The sequence below is a fragment of the Nilaparvata lugens genome, chromosome 3 (assembly GCF_014356525.2).
Source record: "Nilaparvata lugens isolate BPH chromosome 3, ASM1435652v1, whole genome shotgun sequence".
In the NCBI taxonomy this organism is placed as follows: Eukaryota; Metazoa; Arthropoda; class Insecta; order Hemiptera; family Delphacidae; genus Nilaparvata; species Nilaparvata lugens.
In genome coordinates this window covers 17,418,176-17,436,360 of record NC_052506.1, presented here as the reverse complement: position 1 = coordinate 17,436,360, position 18,185 = coordinate 17,418,176, and the positions used below count along the sequence as shown (strand labels likewise).

At 34.8% G+C, this 18,185-nt stretch overlaps 1 protein-coding gene across 1 annotated transcript in view; it reads left to right on the top strand.

The window, feature by feature from the left end:
* LOC111056870 (neutral alpha-glucosidase AB) overlaps positions 1-12,135 on the top strand; it is a 39,227-nt gene extending 27,092 nt beyond the window's left edge. Inside the window, exons 15-16 of the mRNA XM_039423128.1 lie at positions 10,253-10,365; positions 11,154-12,135. Coding sequence (XP_039279062.1) covers positions 10,253-10,365; positions 11,154-11,367 — 327 coding nt within the window. The 3' untranslated portion in view covers positions 11,368-12,135. The remainder of the gene's footprint in view (positions 1-10,252; positions 10,366-11,153) is intronic.
* Positions 12,136-18,185: the final 6,050 nt, after the last annotated feature.

Sequence of the window (18,185 nt, the reverse complement as noted above, 5' to 3'; positions counted from 1 at the left end):
AAATGCAAAATTTTAAAAAACCTTGTGTATACATCGACGCGCAGTTGAAAAAGGAGTATTCCTGCCAAATCTCATATGATTCTATCAACGCGTTCGGCCGTAATCGCGTTACATACAGACAGACAAAAGCCAATCGAGTTGAAACATAGACCTCACTACGTTTGGTCAATGAATAGCGCATTAGCATTTTTCTCATTTTATCTCAATTAGTGTCGTCGGTATGCTCTTCAGCCTACCCGCAAGTGGCACTAGATTATACCTGGTTCCAGACAATTAATGCATTATCAATGATTCTCAAATGACATAATTGGAAATGATAGTCTATCATATCCAATCTCTCCTTGGAACCAATCCTTTAATTGAGAAACAGACTCTATTCTGGCCTGGATTGAATCAAGGGTTTGAAATGCCAAGTAATAAACCTAAACTGCCTGACAGGTATTTAATATATAATACAATATTCCACTTACAGTTTTCCTACCAATTCTACTACTGATCATTTAACATTCAAATAAACATTCCAAGTATGGATATAGGCTAATTAGTACTGGGATTCGAGAAAGTACACGTTTCACAGTGCCTCCCAACTGTAAATTCCGATGTGGTCCTCGACATTATTGCTTGTAGGTGAGGGAGTACATAGAAACATTTTTTTGGGAACCCCTGGTCTACATTGCGTTTTCGCTATTTGTGCTTATTTAAAAAAATAGAGATTCCGGAACTGCTATACCATGAGCTTCCTGATAGTGATAGAGTACCGTACTCCATTTTATGTTGCATTGTTGAGAAACTTTCAGCTACCCAAATTAGATTATTTAATAATATGAACTGGAAGGACTCACTACTCACACAACTCTGATTCCTCATTCTTTATCTTATCCAAGATACCCTATCCTATCAACCCTCCCTATCTGAGAAGTACACCTTTTCCAACTGTATTTGAGAAAGTATTAATTGAGAATAGTCATTAGTATTTGAGAAAACGTCAGATGTAAATGAGAATAGTCAATTGCATTTGAGAAGTCATCACTTGTAGTTGAGAATAGTGAATTTTATCTGAGAAAGTATCATTTTAACTTGAGAACAATAATTGAATAGAATAGAACAGAACTTTATTTGCACTTCTTTCAACATTACAGAAAATGAAAATAATACCTCCAATTCAATTCAAACTCAACTAAATTTCACAAATAAATTGAACAAGCATTCTTTTCATCATAAATAAAAGTTCTTTAGGCTTAGCCGAGGCCGTCAGCCGAGTAGATAGATTTCTTTATTATACATTATACCAATATTGAATAATTATTATTGTTCTTGTGATTACATAATTCACTCAATAATTATTTCTCCCTATCATTCCTATCCAATTCCTCCTTCTTCTCATACCTAACTAATTTCTCGTAATTATCATAACTAAACATTGTAACTCAACTTTTAAAAAGCAATTCACACTCTTAAATTCACCCTCTTAAGGGACCTTGTATGCGTCAATGTGGCTGGACTTATAAAATATACAAACAACATAATTATTAACTTCACGAACAAAAAACCAAAACTTTGAAATTTAAATAGAGTCACCTCTTACTTTGTACTCTACAAAAATAAAATTGAATTAAAATACAGTCAACTTTCAATTAATTCATCAGTAATCTAAAAAAAGAGAAATAATATACAGAAACAAAAGAGAGAAAGAATAAATAAGTAAAACAAAACCTCTTAAAAATCTTAGAATAATCAATCAATTAAGTCATCTGCATAGATCAAAGCACTACTTAATAATACATAAAGTCTTGCGGCTTCTCATGTTTATGATAAAATACTACTTTTATAGCTAATAACTCTAATAATAATCCTAAAAAGACTTTTCCACTTCAACATTAAAATGTACATTTCACAATATGCATAACAAGATATCAATAACAATAAAGAGGAAATGACTCTTATCGATTATAAACTCCTAAAAATTGAATTCCTTTATCAATTCTCGCCTGTATTCCACTGCCTCCCTCAATATCCTACTAGACTCGTCCAAAATTTTCCATTCAGATACTCAATTACTGTCTCTCTCTCTAGCATCGCCCCTCTCAGATATTTCTTTCTTATTTCACCCAAAATTGAACATTTACCGATGAAATGATAAGCATCTTCCGTTTCTCGGCTATTGCACATAGAACAGATACCTATCCCCTCATCTCTTTGCGGTGCGTGATTGAGCGATAATAGCCCAGAGGAGGCCCTTGAAAATCATCGAGGTAACATTCCGTTTGGACTCATCATTCATGTAATTTCTCGTTCCATCGTCAATTTTTACATCTGCGTAGATTCTGTGAAACTGTGACCGCTCTCTTCTCTCTAGCCACTTACTTTTAACTTTAGCTTTTATCTTCTCCATTACCCTCTCCCACGTTGCTTCCCACCCCCTCCTGAAATTTGCTGCTTGCCAGTTGTCCGCTGTTATCGGCAATTCAATATCAAACTCACTTAATATCCGTCTCCATTCAGAATACCAACCACACTTTTATCTTAAACAATGCCTTGCGATCAATGTTCGATATCGGTCGCCAGGTATCTCAAAAGAATTCAATACATATTTTATATGAACGCTCAAAGTATACAACCACAAAATTTCCTTTCCTGTCACTAAGTATACTATATAATTTGGCGTATTACACGGTAGTCCAAATATTTTCTTGACAAACAACCTCAGAAATTTTTCTAGTTCTTCTCTCTCCGCATATCCCAATACCTGTGCTGCATATGTTACAACTGCTTTACTTATCGAATCAAAAATTCTTCATTTCATTGACAGAGGTGCTTCATCATTCAAAATGAGTCTTCGCCATACACTATTAATCCCAAATCTGGCAGCTGTTATCTTACATTTAAAATGTGCGGTTAGGGCAAGTCTTGATGAAAAAACAACTCGCAGGTATCTGTACTCATTCACTGTTTCAATAACTTCATTTCCATAGTACCACTTCTCTCTTTCTCCCAATCGTCCTCCTCTTCTGAAAACTACAATCTTGGATTTAGCCATGTTCACTGTGAGATTCCACCTTATGCAATATCCCTTTAACTTATTTATCATTGACTGCAGATGTCGAGGATTCTCAGACAACAATACCACGTCATCACAATATAACAGCGAATTTATCAGCCTCTGCCCAACATAATATACCTCCACCAATAACATCACTCAAATCATTCAAAAATAGTGTGAATAGCAACGGGGAGAATACGCATCCCTGTTTTAATCCATTTCTGGTTTCAAAGTATTCTGTTAAGTTACCCTCCACGCCATGCCATACAGGAGACTTCGTATTTCTATATAGACTCCTCAACATCGCAATAAATTTAGTCGACACTCCCAATTCACTCAGTTTAAAAAATAAAGCCTCTCTGTCCACACTATCGTAGCCCAAAAAGAAACAGTACAACTTCTTTGTAGGTCTATTCAACGTTTTCATTACTATATTGAATAGAACAAAAATATTATCAGTAGCCGAATAACCTCTCCGAAAGCCACACTGATTCTCTTTAATAATCTTTTCTCTTTCCTCCCACAACTGCAACCTTCTCAGTAAAATAAATGAAAATACTTTAGCGACAGCATTTATAAAAGATATGGCTCTATAATTATTCACTTCATTAGTATCACCTTTTTTATGCAATGGAAATATAATTGAACGTGGAAACCCTGTTGGTATCTGTCCACCTCTGACGATGGCATTGGAAAAAGTCAAAATAATCTCTTTGTAATTTTTTGACGCATTCTTGTAAAACTCAGCAGGAACTCTGTTATCACCTGGAGCCTTATTGTTGCGCATTGTCTTGAAGGCACTTTCCAATTCATTCATATCTATGTCTTTGTCAAGAGTTTGATCTTCAACATTCCTCGCCGCATAATATGTGACTACCCCGCAAACTGATCCAAACACTCGTCTGAAGTGTTCAACCCAATCCTCAGCACTCACAGTTCCCGAAATCTTGAACTCTCTACACTTGAATTTCTTTATCAGAGCCCACAAATCACTGGAATCCTTGACTCTTCTGAATTGTTCTTTTATATCGCTGTAATACGTTTGCCTTTTACTCTTACATAGCAGTTTGTATTCCTTTACTACCTTCATATAATTTTCTCTCACCTGCTCCGAATTTGATTTTCTAAACACATTCAATAGGCTGAACACTCGCTTTCTCATAACCGCACACTCTTTGTCGAACCACTTTTCTCTCCATCCTTCTCTCTTTCTATCAGGTTGGGGCACATAATTTGCAGCTCTATATACAAGATTATTTAATACTTCATAAGTCTCTTCACTACTCTCGGGAAGACCATTTATTTCTCTACAAGCATTGGTGAGTTTAGATATATATTCATTCTTCCTCGCTTCCTTCCATTTCAACTTCGGTAAGAGTGGTAAAATTGTGCTCTCTCTTTCTAGAGTATCAACCGTGATTAGCGTAGCTTCAATTGGGAAATGATCAGATAAAAATTCTGGCACAATAGAAAATTTTCCAACTATTTGCGCTAATTCGACAGCCATGCAACATAGATCTATTACGGAAGCCCCTCTGCCTATAAAAGTAAAGTCTCCCAACCTATCTCCACTTATCCTTCTATTCATAATGATGAAATTAAAAACCTCACAGAACTCCAATATTTTCTTACCTTTCATATTAATCACCTCATCCTTTGACTCTTGCTTATTACTCAGTGCATTTCCCAATTCTATTACATCTGTTAATTCCGACATGTCCTGTCCATTTCCTATTCTACCGTTAAAATCTCCAATTAAAATCATATTATTTCTATTATGCTCTTGCACTATCATAAACTCCCATAATGTATTGAATTCTCTCTCCCATTCCATGTCTCCTCCACCACTCAGGTAAATTGGAACTATATAATATTCATCCCGTTGTCCTGCATTCATGTGAATAACTTTCCTCTCAAGCGCATCGATTACCTTACAAAAACTCTCTATTCTTTTACTAATTTCTATTAACTTTCCTCCCTTTGCTCTACCTCAGTTTGATTCTCCAACTGCGAATTCCCAGTATAAATTGTAATCTGGAAAACAGTTTTCAAAATACAATTGCTTTCCTCTTTCAACAAACGTCTCCAATAGTACAAAAACATCATAATTACAAATAAAATTATATACTTGAACAATCTTACCACTTAATCCAGCCACATTGTACGCTACTATACTCAACTGTCCCTTCTCACACGGACTGACGGCGTTATCTCAGCGGTTGCGGTCTTCGTCCTCGCCGCCTCGCTCCTCCTCATCACACATGCTCCCGCTCACGGCCCGCATCACACTCTCATCGAACATGCTCCCGATCTTCTGCAGCCCATCCTCTCCCTCCGAGACCAGTCCATTCTCCTCATCCAGCGTGAAAACCCGACTATTCATGATTAAACGATCCACTTCAACCGATACTCTCCTCTCACTCCCGGAACTTGTTTCTTCAACTCGCCAAGCACCCGGAAAAGCTTTGATCGTCGTTTTCTTGTGTCGAAAGCAAAGTCTTTATGAATCACAAACTGTGTACCCTTCAGCTTCCTACTGTTTCTCGTGATGAAATGGATGTCCTGATCGTCCGGAAAATGCGCAATGATTGGCCCGTTATCTATTTTCTTGCCCAATGCATGTGCTCGATTAACCCAGGTACCTGCTCGTGCCCCCAAATGACTCACACAAAAGTCTTTGACAGTTCTCACGTAATCCACTGTTGCACATTCATATTTCAGCCCGCGAAAAATTATATTGTTCCTTCTCGATCTATTTTCAAAATTTTCCATCTTCCTGATTATGAGATTATTCTGAATTTTTTGAGCAACAATTTGATTTCTTAACTGTTAATTCTCGACAGAGAGTTTATTCACTTTTTCAATTAGACCATTTAAATCCATCTTTGTAGCTAGCAGCGCGAGTTTTTCATCCATAGCCTTACTAAACCGCTTTTCAAAACGGTCAAATAGTGATTCAATAAAGTCTGAGTTCACATTACCGGAAGCTTTAACACTTGGGTCTGGAGCACGCTTTTTCTGTTCCATCTCTTCGAGCTCAGGCGAACTTTTAGCACGAGGACTCTTCTTAGCACTATCGTCCGGTGAAAAGTATTGTTAGATACTGTTCTTATTCATTCAGCTTCGAATATTTCGATTCACTTGAGAACAATTTCACAAATAAAAAACAAATTGATAATTCAATTTATTACGAAAGAACTTTTAGCTCTAGGTCTCTTTTTAGCACTACCGTCTGGTGGATACTGTTTTTATTAATTTAAACTTTGAATATTTCGATTCACTTGAAAACAATTTCACAAATAAATAACAAATTGATAATTCAATTCATTACGAAAGAACGTTTTAGGTTAAACATGCACTAAATGAACCGATTAAGCACGAACCGTCCGGAAACTTGAGATAAGAGAGCAAAACAATTCTGCGACCGCTCCGTTCAACAGCTCACTATCAACTCCTAATTTGAGAACATACGATTTGAAATCGAAAAGTTGTCAGTTGTAATTGGGGAATGATTTTAAAAAACCAATACTTTTATTTTCCATAACTGTACTCATAAAAAATAATATGATAATATATTTTATATTCAAATGAAACGTTTAGTTTTTAGATAAAAAAATATTTTTGAGCCCCAAAATCCATTGGAGAGTTACCGAATTGCTTGATCAAGAGATTCAATTGATTGATGATAAAGTTCAATTGCGCCGTGAACATAGAGAATTTGATCTTCATCAAGTTCAAATGTTTGGAGACAAAAGTCGTGTTGCCAATACATACATAGAAATGATTCTCATTAATCATTCGTGAACAGTACAGGGGAAATAATTGAGGAGTTGGGTGGAAAAACGACCTGAGTCAAAAAATCAAGTTTTGTGTAAATTGAGTTTGAAATATTTAGTACACATCTTCATTATTTCATCAGAATGCAATATTCTTGCAAGTATTTGAACTTTATTGATCTTTTTATACTATTTTCAATGCTATTATTCATAATTAGCCAGTAATCCAAGGCTAACTGATAATAATTGATATAAGGTGTGTTGTCTCAGGTCGTTTTTCCATAACCCTGGTTGTTACATGTTCAGAGGTTCAATAAAATGATGAAAAACCCGTATCAAGAGTAGTGATAATGATAATATATTGCTCATGATATTGGATAATTAATAAGTAGGTAATAAAGATCTAAAAAATGTCATTTAGAAGTGAACAATTGAAGATGATATTTTCTTCTTGAACACGTTTCTTCCCATAATCAAGACTCTGGAATGTTACATGGTACTGTTCTGATTTTCGGGAAATTCATACACCCAATGCTTTCAGCATCGGATTCTTCTTCAGGAGCGTCTTCTTCATTATTTCATCATCTAGAGGATAATTGGTTCCCTTGGATGTATTAATGATCTTCTCATACCATTCATTTGGTAGAGAGTTAGTTGGGAGGATATTTTTAATATTCTTTCCGAAGAATGGACATTGATATGTCCAAAGCTCCGCCAATTTATGTAGATGCATTACAATATAATCTTGTATAGTTATTCCAAATTGCTTTTTCCATATCATATACAGTTCAATAATTATTTTCTTAGTCTATATTATGTAAATTCATCTATAATTTTGCTGTATTGTAAGCTATTGTATATGAGTGTATAAGCCAGTATATACTGTAATCTACATAAGTACAAGTAATCTACAAAGTACTCAATCAATCAATCAATCAATCAGCTTCTTCTTTTGTAAGAAAACAAAATAAGGATTTCACTGGCTGCTGGCTCACAGCTTGTCAGCTGAATAATTTCAGGTTTGCCACACAAACAAAAATTTTCACAACTCAATCATTTTTCAAGATACAACAACATTTTATGTACCAATCTGTTCAGAATTCAATGGCGGATAGAATGAAGCGTGTTGCGGAAAAACGACACGAGTGGCCTCGGGTCGTTTTTCTACCCAGCTCCTCAATTTCACAATTGAAAATAATAATTTCACACATACAAAGCCTATGGAATACTGTGTACGTAGTACAGTATCCTTTCCTGCTCAAATCAAACCTGTACTGTAGGCTACAGAAGAGTCACGACATGTCAATTGGAAAATTTTCTCATTTTCAAATGTCTGCTCATGATATGATATCTTCTCATTTACATTTGACGATTTCTCAAATACAATTCACTACTCTCAATTACATGTGTGATGACTTCCTAAATACAATTGACTATTCTCATTTAGGCTACATCTGACATTCTCTCAATTACAAGTGACTATTCTCAAATACAATTGATACTTTCTCAAATTAACTTTTTACTTTCTCAAATAAAATTGGAAAAGGTGTTGTGACTACTTTTTTTTTTTTTGAGCAGGGTATGATTACTAAATCTATTCTCCGGAACAACGTCTTTTCACAAAAAGTGAGCATGCCGTACACAAGTAAAATATTCAATCCAAGGTTTACAAGAGAGTTTTTGCAAGGATTGACAGACACAGAAGAAAATGTCAATATGGAGAGAAACTAAGAGACAAATTTCATTTTATCATAGGCTATCCTGATCTTCAGATACAATGTTAGGTTAGCAAAGTTTGAGGCATCCGCTTCTCTAAAACAGTAAGTGAATTCTCAGTGAAGCCTGTTCAAGAATATAAACTTACTGACGTGCTATTCTTGAATCTTAACAAGCCTCTCATTCGCATCATTCTAGCAATAACCCAAATTCAATGCGGAAAATTCTCGGGAAATTGTGTAACCAAGTCACCATTGATTGTGATGAACCTAATTTGGCGTTGAATTGTAGAGGATTTTATTCTCTTGGAAACAGTTCTGGATTTTTTCACTATGAAAGGTTTTTGAGTTATATGGAGAAAAAAACAGGTATTTTTAACACTGTAAGGTTAGCAAAGGGTATTTTTTTGTGAAGAATCATTTTCAGACTATTTGTACCAAATAACTAAAAAATCAGTACCACAATACATTCTGGCAGCATGTTTCCTCGCTCCCTTCTCATGTCTCAAGTGAATGAACAGAAAAATAAACTATGAATTCGCTAAGCTGTGACTCAATGAGTCTGAACGAAAAAGGAGATAAGTTGCTGATTCATAAATTCACGGCAAGCCCCATAGCAAACCAGTTACTTCGAACAGTGAAGGAGACAATGGAGATATGCAGGGATATGCAAGTACCCCGCATTGTATGCTCAATCCGTAAATGAGTTTTGTGTAAGTGTGTATTAGCGATCGTAGCACAACGTGGTGGCAATTTTGGAAACTGGAGTGTATCCCAATTAGGTGGAGTACTAACAAAATGGGGAGATTTTTTTTTATTACGTTTTTACATGGTTTTAAGCATGTAGAAGTGATTTTTACTAAAATTGAGCAGTGACACTACGGGGTCTCCCCTTAGTGTACACACCTCCCCTTAATGTGCTGTGTATACTTGATTGTCTCCCCGTATTATACCTTGTTCCAACACACACACACACACACACACACACACACACACACAACCACACACACACACACACCACACACACACAACACACACACCACACACACACCACACACACCACACACACACACCACACACACACACCACACACACACACACACACACACACACACACACACACCACACACACACACACACCACACACACACACACACACACACACACACACACCACACACACACAACACACACACACACACACACACACCACACACACACACCACACACACACACCACACACACACACACACACACACACACACACACACACACACCACACCACACACACACACACACAACACACACACACACACAACACACACACACACACACACACACACACACACACACACACACACACCACACACACACACCACACACACACACACAGACCAATACCCAAAAACCACTTTTTTTCGGACTCAGGGGACCTTGAAACGTATAGAAATTTAGAAATTGGGGTACCTTAATTTTTTTCGGAAAGCAATACTTTCCTTACCTATGGTAATAGGACAAGGAAAGTAATACATTATTTTATATACAGGTATGTGTGATTTTATCGATTGAGGTGCAATTAAATCCTACTCGATTCAAAATTCCATTTTTATGGATCAACTTTTTATTATTTATTCTGATCTATTATTACATGATGAAATTGAATTCAATTCATTACAATAATTATTAGTAACTATAATTTCTTAATTTTTTCTAATTTTGCAGGGTACAGCTCATGGAAATCTGTACATAGATGATGGAAGTACATTCCAATTTCTGTACAAAAAGAAGTCTCTGTTTATTTCCTTGGCCTTCGAAAATCTAGAGCTTTCTTCAAAGTAAGTATAAAAAATCTATAAACGATGGCATTATATGTTATAATGAAAATGAAAAATAACTTTCAAATACACACTTGAAATGCGGTATTTTTTCATTTTCTGTTTGCTTTTTTATGTAGGGAATCACCTACAATAAATGTATTTTCTTGTGTTTACAATCAGTTCAAAAGCTGAAAAAAAAATTTTGGAATGAGAATAAGGCCTGGTTTTTTTATTGTTCAAATAATTTTTCGTCAATAGTTTTATTGAACCAATCAACCAATATCATTGGAGAGAATTCACTTTCTTGGTCCAGCTATCTTATTGATTATTATTAGATGCATAAAATAAGCCCCATTGATGGGGAGAGTGTTAGATAAGCCTTCAACATTTTAATAAACCTTCAAAGGTGGTTCGCCAAACAGAGAAGGTTGGAAACCACTTCGCTAGAGAAATTAGAGAAATGTTTGTCTATTGGTAGAGTACGAGCTATCACTCATAAAAAATATATTCATGGATGTCTCAAGATGTATTTTGTATGACACAATACACAATACGGAACATGACGTTGCTTCATTAAATATGTTGGTGTATCAAGAATTTGAAAAAAGATATTTATTACTTGATATTTTATTAATTATAAGTTTTAGCGACAAATTATATTTCATCAATTAACTTGTATTTGTTTTGATCCAGTGCACAAAAAGTTATGTTTTTGAATTTTATTTCTTCTTAGCTCTACTATTCTACCATGCTATTGGCAATAATACTGAATTTTGTCCTAATACTAATTTGTTCTTGTTTTGCAGATTCATTGACAAAGGTCACCATTACGATACAAAGTCAAAAGTTGAAAGAGTAGTAATAGTGAATGCACCGCCATCTATAACAAGAGCAAGAGCTACGAGGTTGAAAGCTGGTCAAGTCACTGACTTGGAAACATCGTATGATAGCAATAATATCTTGACAATAAGAAAACCTGATCTTCTTATGTCAGAAGAATGGAAGATTACTCTCCATTAACAGTGTAGCTAAAAATGATGAGAGCTCAAATTTTCTATCATTATCAACTGTGTAGCGTGAAACATTCTTGTGATATAAGTAAATTTAGCTCTTAATATTTGATTTCTGTTTCGTATTAGATTATTGTTCAATCAGTGATTTCTTCTGAGATAACTGGTGATTTTTTTCGTAGCGTCAGTTTTAGAGCCCTTAATATTCTCATATGTATGGTAAACCTACGTCATCTACAAATCTACTTAATTGTTTTACTAGGAAGGGCGCTAAAATAAACTGTTATAACGCTATTTATTAGTAGGAATTGTTATTATAAGTTTGTCTTCATTGCTAATATTACATTGATTATTGTGTAGTGTATTGTTGACTCGGTTGTGTGTGCTTCAGGTGTGGAAAATTCAGTGATTTATTTATACAAAACCGCATGAACTTCCACTTCGACATTTCCCAATAAACTTTTGATGTTACTATTGTAGTACTATTCCATGCAGCAATTACTTGTATATATCAGTCATCAATATCATTGTTATTCAGGTTTAATTCTCGATATTTCCCTTCGTTTCTGTTAATTTATATTAATCAAAACATTATTTTAAAGTGGATATAGAAATCGACCCATAAGTTTGTATACCTGTATTTTTTAAGTGTTGATTAAATTTACTTCAGCAGCATCACATTCAAATCTTCTATATATAATATAATTTATTGTAATATTATAGATTTCATAAAGAATGACACAATAAAAGCATTCATCTGCATTGAAATACCGTAAAAGCGTTATTTTGTTTGTAACCCTTTCCTGGTTCAATACCTGATCTATGCATTTTAATATTATTATATAGAATCATAGTTTTATCACCATTCAGTTCGGAAATGCTGCATCGAAAAAAATATTTTAATTACAGCTCAATGTATGAGTTGGCTTCGATTTACATCAGAACTTGAACCTCACTTATTTGATCAGCATTTGATGCAATTACCGTTTAATTAGTTGAAATCAATATCTATTGACTAGGAGCATACAGTTGACTTGCTAATCCAAGCTATCCATTACCAAGCATATCCGGATCACACTAATTAGATCTTCAATGTAAACTCATCTGGAGCAATTGGTGCTTGTTACTGTATAGTTGAGCACTCTGATGCCGTACTAGGAATTGATGATTACTGTCATTTGGCTGAGAAAAAGCCTACATAGCTTTAAATTCTGTATTGAATAACTGTACACATTTTCTCAAAATTGAAATTGATTTTTCGCTTGCTCTTATTGGTTCTGATAAATAATAAAATATAAAATCGTTTTTGACGGTCGAATGACAGAACATTTGTGCCGTGCTATGAATTTAGAAGGTTAATTTGGAATTTAGAAGCACTTATATTAAATATTAAGTTATTTAATATAACTTAATAAAAGGTATGCTTGATAAACATACTTAGTGCTAGAGAACGGGAATCCAGAAATGACAAGAGTGACAACGAAATAGAGAGAAGACATCAAATATATTGTCGCCTCTTACAGTTAAATTCAACAGTTAATAAAACAAAAATCAAGTTGCATCATGAAAACCGAAAATAGAATTACTAAATTTAGAAAGTTATCTCCGATATAGCTAATTCGATAATAGCCTACTCTGCTTTACATTGAAAACGTCTTAGATTGAATCATGAGAAGCTTAAAGGACTCTAATTTCAGAAAGAAGGATTGAAAGTTATCATAGATATTTCTCAGAAGTTAATCATAAATAGCAATAAATATTTAAAAAGAAAGATCAACATAAAATTCCGAAAACTCTTAGAACATTTAGAACTCACTTGGAAACTTTTAAAACACTATCAAAATATTATCAAATATTAATAATCCCCAATAATATCTGTTCTGTATCTTTATAATTATTATGAAAGCTGCAAAGACAAAATATTCCTAAAAATTATCACATCACGGAATTCTACCTGGGAAAACTATTCAAAAATATGTGATATCAAAACAAATTTTTAAAAGGCTAGGGTCCTTGGAACTTCATTTGATTCTTTACAACTTTAAGATGAAAATATCATTAAAAAAATATCCATAATAGACCTTTAAACATTACATATACTAGTTCAACTCTGTCGTTTAGTAGATTGTAGAATATAAATTTAAATAAAACTGAAATTCCCAGCTGGATCCTTACAGAGAAAATATGGCCTCACATTTATTTATTTTATTTATTGTATAAAATACTATAATCATAATACAATTGAGACATTGGAGGAAAAACTAGCTAAGCCTATACTATTCCTCTCCAAAAATTTTGATAAAATGTTAATGTTGTCCAAAAGATAAGGTTATATGATCACACACTGCTTCGTCACTTGATTTTCGGTCCAGGAATGATGATTTGAGATTTTGAAGGTTGATTTTATACTCTAAATGAATCACAGAATGTATCACAATAAATATTAAAAACTTTAGAAATATTGCACTCATTTAAAAAATTTGAATACAAAATCAAAAACCTACTCACAGCTTCAATGTAAAGATACAACCGAAAATCTATTATTCAAACCAAATTAATAAAATTACTAATCTACTAATCCCCAAGTCTCAAATCTCAAAGTTACGATTTAAAAATAAAGAAGAGTCTAATTCAGCACGTTTAATTGATTAAATGGTTCACGTTTTACACCCCTCCCTTTTTGAAAGTCTATAGTCACTAAAACCCATTCTGTCACATCAGGTGCTCCTGGGACGTTTGTTTAATTTGAAAAAAAAATTGTTACCTCAAAGCTGTTTCTTCAATTTGAATCTAGGCTCGGTGATTGAGCTCTACACGTCCCGATGGGACAGGAGACAGTATACCCCAAGCTTCTAGGACTGCCATCGATTTAGAGGCATCTCAGCGGCTTAAAGACACACGCTCACGAGACATTCATGGACCCGTACATTGATGGACTCGTGTATTGATGGACCCGTACATTGATGGACTCGTACATTGATGAACCCGTACATTGACCGCTGTTAGAATAAAAAAATAAACTAGGATAATACAAATTAACTCAACTTCAGTAATATCATAAACTCAACATTATTTAGGTTCAATAACATTAGGTAAGAGGTGAGTACATAGTATTCAATATTATCACTTTTCATAGTAATGTCTTTCGAGTATTGTAGTTATTTTGTTCAGTCTGTTCTCTTACATGAATTACATAATATAGTGTAATTTATAATATAAATTACATGATAGGTGTTTCCTTAAGAATCAAGAAAGCTTTTCATTAGAATCAGCAAAACAAATAAAATCTATATCACAAAATACTAATAGAACTCATAATTATATACTATAAACATCAGTCAATTTGAATTTGAACAACAGTAATTGAAATTTAGGTTAATAGCTTCCTCTTCAGAAATATCTTCTTATATAGGTACTCTACATCTCTACAAGAGCATGTACCGTTCATTTTCTTCTATCACTCGTCAGTTTGAATTACCATTACCATCTTCCATTACAAGAGAATCAAAAGGACTATACTCAATAAATCTATCACAATACTTTTACACTTAAATGTATCTATCACAATGAATTTAATACTTTGATAAAAGCTTCCATCGATAATAATTTCCTTGATTATATTATAAATCTATGATGTACCTTAGAAGCGGTAATAGGAGGAAAATCTCCATTGTGAGGTGACAAATTTGATATCCTCTCTTCTTAATTAAAGCATTTACTGAGGCGGAAAAAACTAAAACATGATATTGGAACAGATGGTTCCACAGCCAAATACTAACAAGCCTAAAGCTGGCATAGAAGCCATGATTAACACAAAATACTGAGACAGTTCTGCTAGCGGCAATGGACAGACGCTGAATGAAGCCCACGGCACACTTGTCTTGTCGAGGAGCTGTGTGATCGGCCTCACGAGATAGGAACCTAACCAACGTTAACTGTGATTGGCAGTTACTATTTTCTAGAAAAATAGTTATCAGAATTTCCACCAATAGAATGGAACGGTACAACTACGTACATTACGAACGATACATTCTCCCACCAAGCGACAGTTATTTTCCAAATTCCTAACCAAATAAGGCATGATTGATAATCAATCAAACACAAATTCCTTGCCTTATAAGGTCATGAACCAAGCTGATGCTTCAGGAAAATCGTTGATTTTCCTAGTATGCCGTCGACGCAACACAACGCAGAAAAGCAAAGCAGTGAAATAAATTTTCATGATAGGCTGACTTCTCATGATAATTCGCATAATCCTCATCATTCACAATTGGAACAATGAAAATTGTTACACATTCTATCTTTGGAATCAAATCATCGACTAGCTGCATCGATAAAAATATTGATTTATGTATAAAAATGGTGTAATGTATTCAGACAGTAACCTAGAATTATGTGTGATATATTAGTCGCCGAGACTATACATTAATTATTGTGCTTCCAGATACCAAAGAGAAAATAATACGATGTATTATTATATTATTTATTAATGTATATTATTATTTCCTCTCTGATGCTACCTGCTACATTCTTACAAGCATCTGTTGTGTGAAATATTTTCAAGCCTGAAGACAGATATCTTAATAATAACTGCAGCAGCATTTTAAAACTTCTAATATGTCTCATTGGATTATTTATCCAATTTTTCATTAAAATCTGAAAATTTCACATGAAACTTATTATTTTTGTAGCTAAATTATTCAAGGATTACCTCTGCTGTCATTAAATTGAAAAAAGTTATCAGAAATTGTTGTGTTGGCACTTTCTTAATAATTTCAATCACCGTAGTCCACCTAGAAGTTGGATGAGGTTTACAATTTAGAAACAGAAGAACTGTGTATACTTTGATTCAGTGACCTCTTGTTCTTTCCATGTTGAATTCTCAATTTAATAGTTGTGTGTTCTGGAACGATACGATCCTCCCTCTTAGGATGATGTTGAAAAAATGTTAAAGAACTCGTAAATCTTCAGAAAATAGCCCAAATGGGGGATCAGATATTTTTGAAGCTTAATTCATGCATTACTGTGAAAAGTGAATTCTGTGATATTCCTCGAAAGATTCTTATTAAGCATTGATTGAATGGAAAACATAGATGTTATTTGAACTGATTTTATTATACCCTAAAAACATATTCACGTATTATGAAAGAGACAGAAGATGAGTAACATTATGCATAATACTGTTCAGTCAATATAATTCATTCTATTAATAATGTAATACGAATACTTAAATACTGAATTAAATAAATCATAATACAGTCACGGACTCAGGATGTGCCCTGAAATGAACCCATCGTAGTTACCTACTATCGAAGACAACATGATATCAATTATTATTTCGAATAACTGTCTTAGCATCAACACTAAGCGGTTTACAATGACTGGAAGAGACGTGTGCCCAAGATGGGGCTTATTCGTCGTTCGAGCGAGTCATCGCTTCCCAAGCTCACTTAACAACCGACCATCAGCGAGAAATCGGTTGCGGTGATAAACTTGAAGCCTAACGACGTTTCAAATCAATGTTATTAGACACCGAGTCTGGGCAGGAGGGGCGGGGCGAGTGAGTGAGTTGGCAGCTCGACAGGCGACTGTCTGGAAGGAAAAGGGCCGGGAGGACCCGGCACCCGGCTGCCGTATTTCTCAGCGGTGCGTTCTCGTTAAACGCAATCGTCTTGGGGTTGATGGCAAGGGGGGAGTGCTATCGTTGTATGAACAGTGAATGAGCGAGCGAAGCAACCGACTGTGACAAAAGCTGACTGGGGACTGCCTGCTGTCCCTTTGTCCAGTTCATCATCCCAGAGGAAGAGCCGCCGCATCCCGGAAGGGGTAAGACTTGTCATTGGCAACAATAAAGAAAAGGGGACAAAAACTCGCGGCAAAAGAAACTACTCGGAAGGAGCACTGGGGACTCAGTCTGAGTTTCGGAAATCTTGTTGGGCATAGCAATCAATATTTAGATCGGTATTCAGGCGGCATTCGAGCAAACCCCCCATCCCTCCTTCCCACCCACCCCGGTGGTGGCATCCCTACGCGAACCGAAATCTAATTTGGTCACTCTGCTGTCCGCAGTCCTCTGTTCACCCTCCCTTCATCTGTTTCCTTCCTAAACTCCCTTTTCCTTCAATTCATCCTAATTCACAGGCTCTTCACCACCTTCATTTTCTTGCGGCTACCCCAAGCTGGCTGCAAACGTTCCCCCTTTCATCACGACCCCAGGTAATAGACGACTACTGACATTTCTACACACTCAGCTGTAGCCGAAATCTAATTACGATTGTAGAGATTACGTCTTCATTCGTCCACTAAAACAATAATTATCTTCTAATTTTTGTTATTATCCCAACATAAATATTGTCCTCAATTAATTGCCCTATTCCCAGGAATTTCCTATTGACAATAAACAAGTGCTTAAAACTTCATGAAACTTAATTTAGTTTTGGATAGCTTTAGAGAATATGAACCTTTTTAATTTTATCCAACCACAAAAATATTGTTTGAGTTGAGAAATAAGAAATGTAAAACTATTAGGTACTCCAAATTCTATTCAGTTTGTATGATTTCCTATTGAAAAATGTTCACAATCCTGCAAGTATCCAGCGATTTAGTATTCAAGTACAGTAAAATTCTCGTTTATTTTTGAATAATAAAATTTCAAATCCAAAGAGTTGCTGATTGAATATTGATCGAATTCAGAACAGAAGAAAGGCAAGTCATCTAATAATCTGAAGCTTAAGAATAGATTCTTCTTTGTTCTTAAGTTTGATTATTAGACTATTGCTATGAGATAGTCCACAACTTAATACTGACTTTTCAGTGAAGTTACAGTTT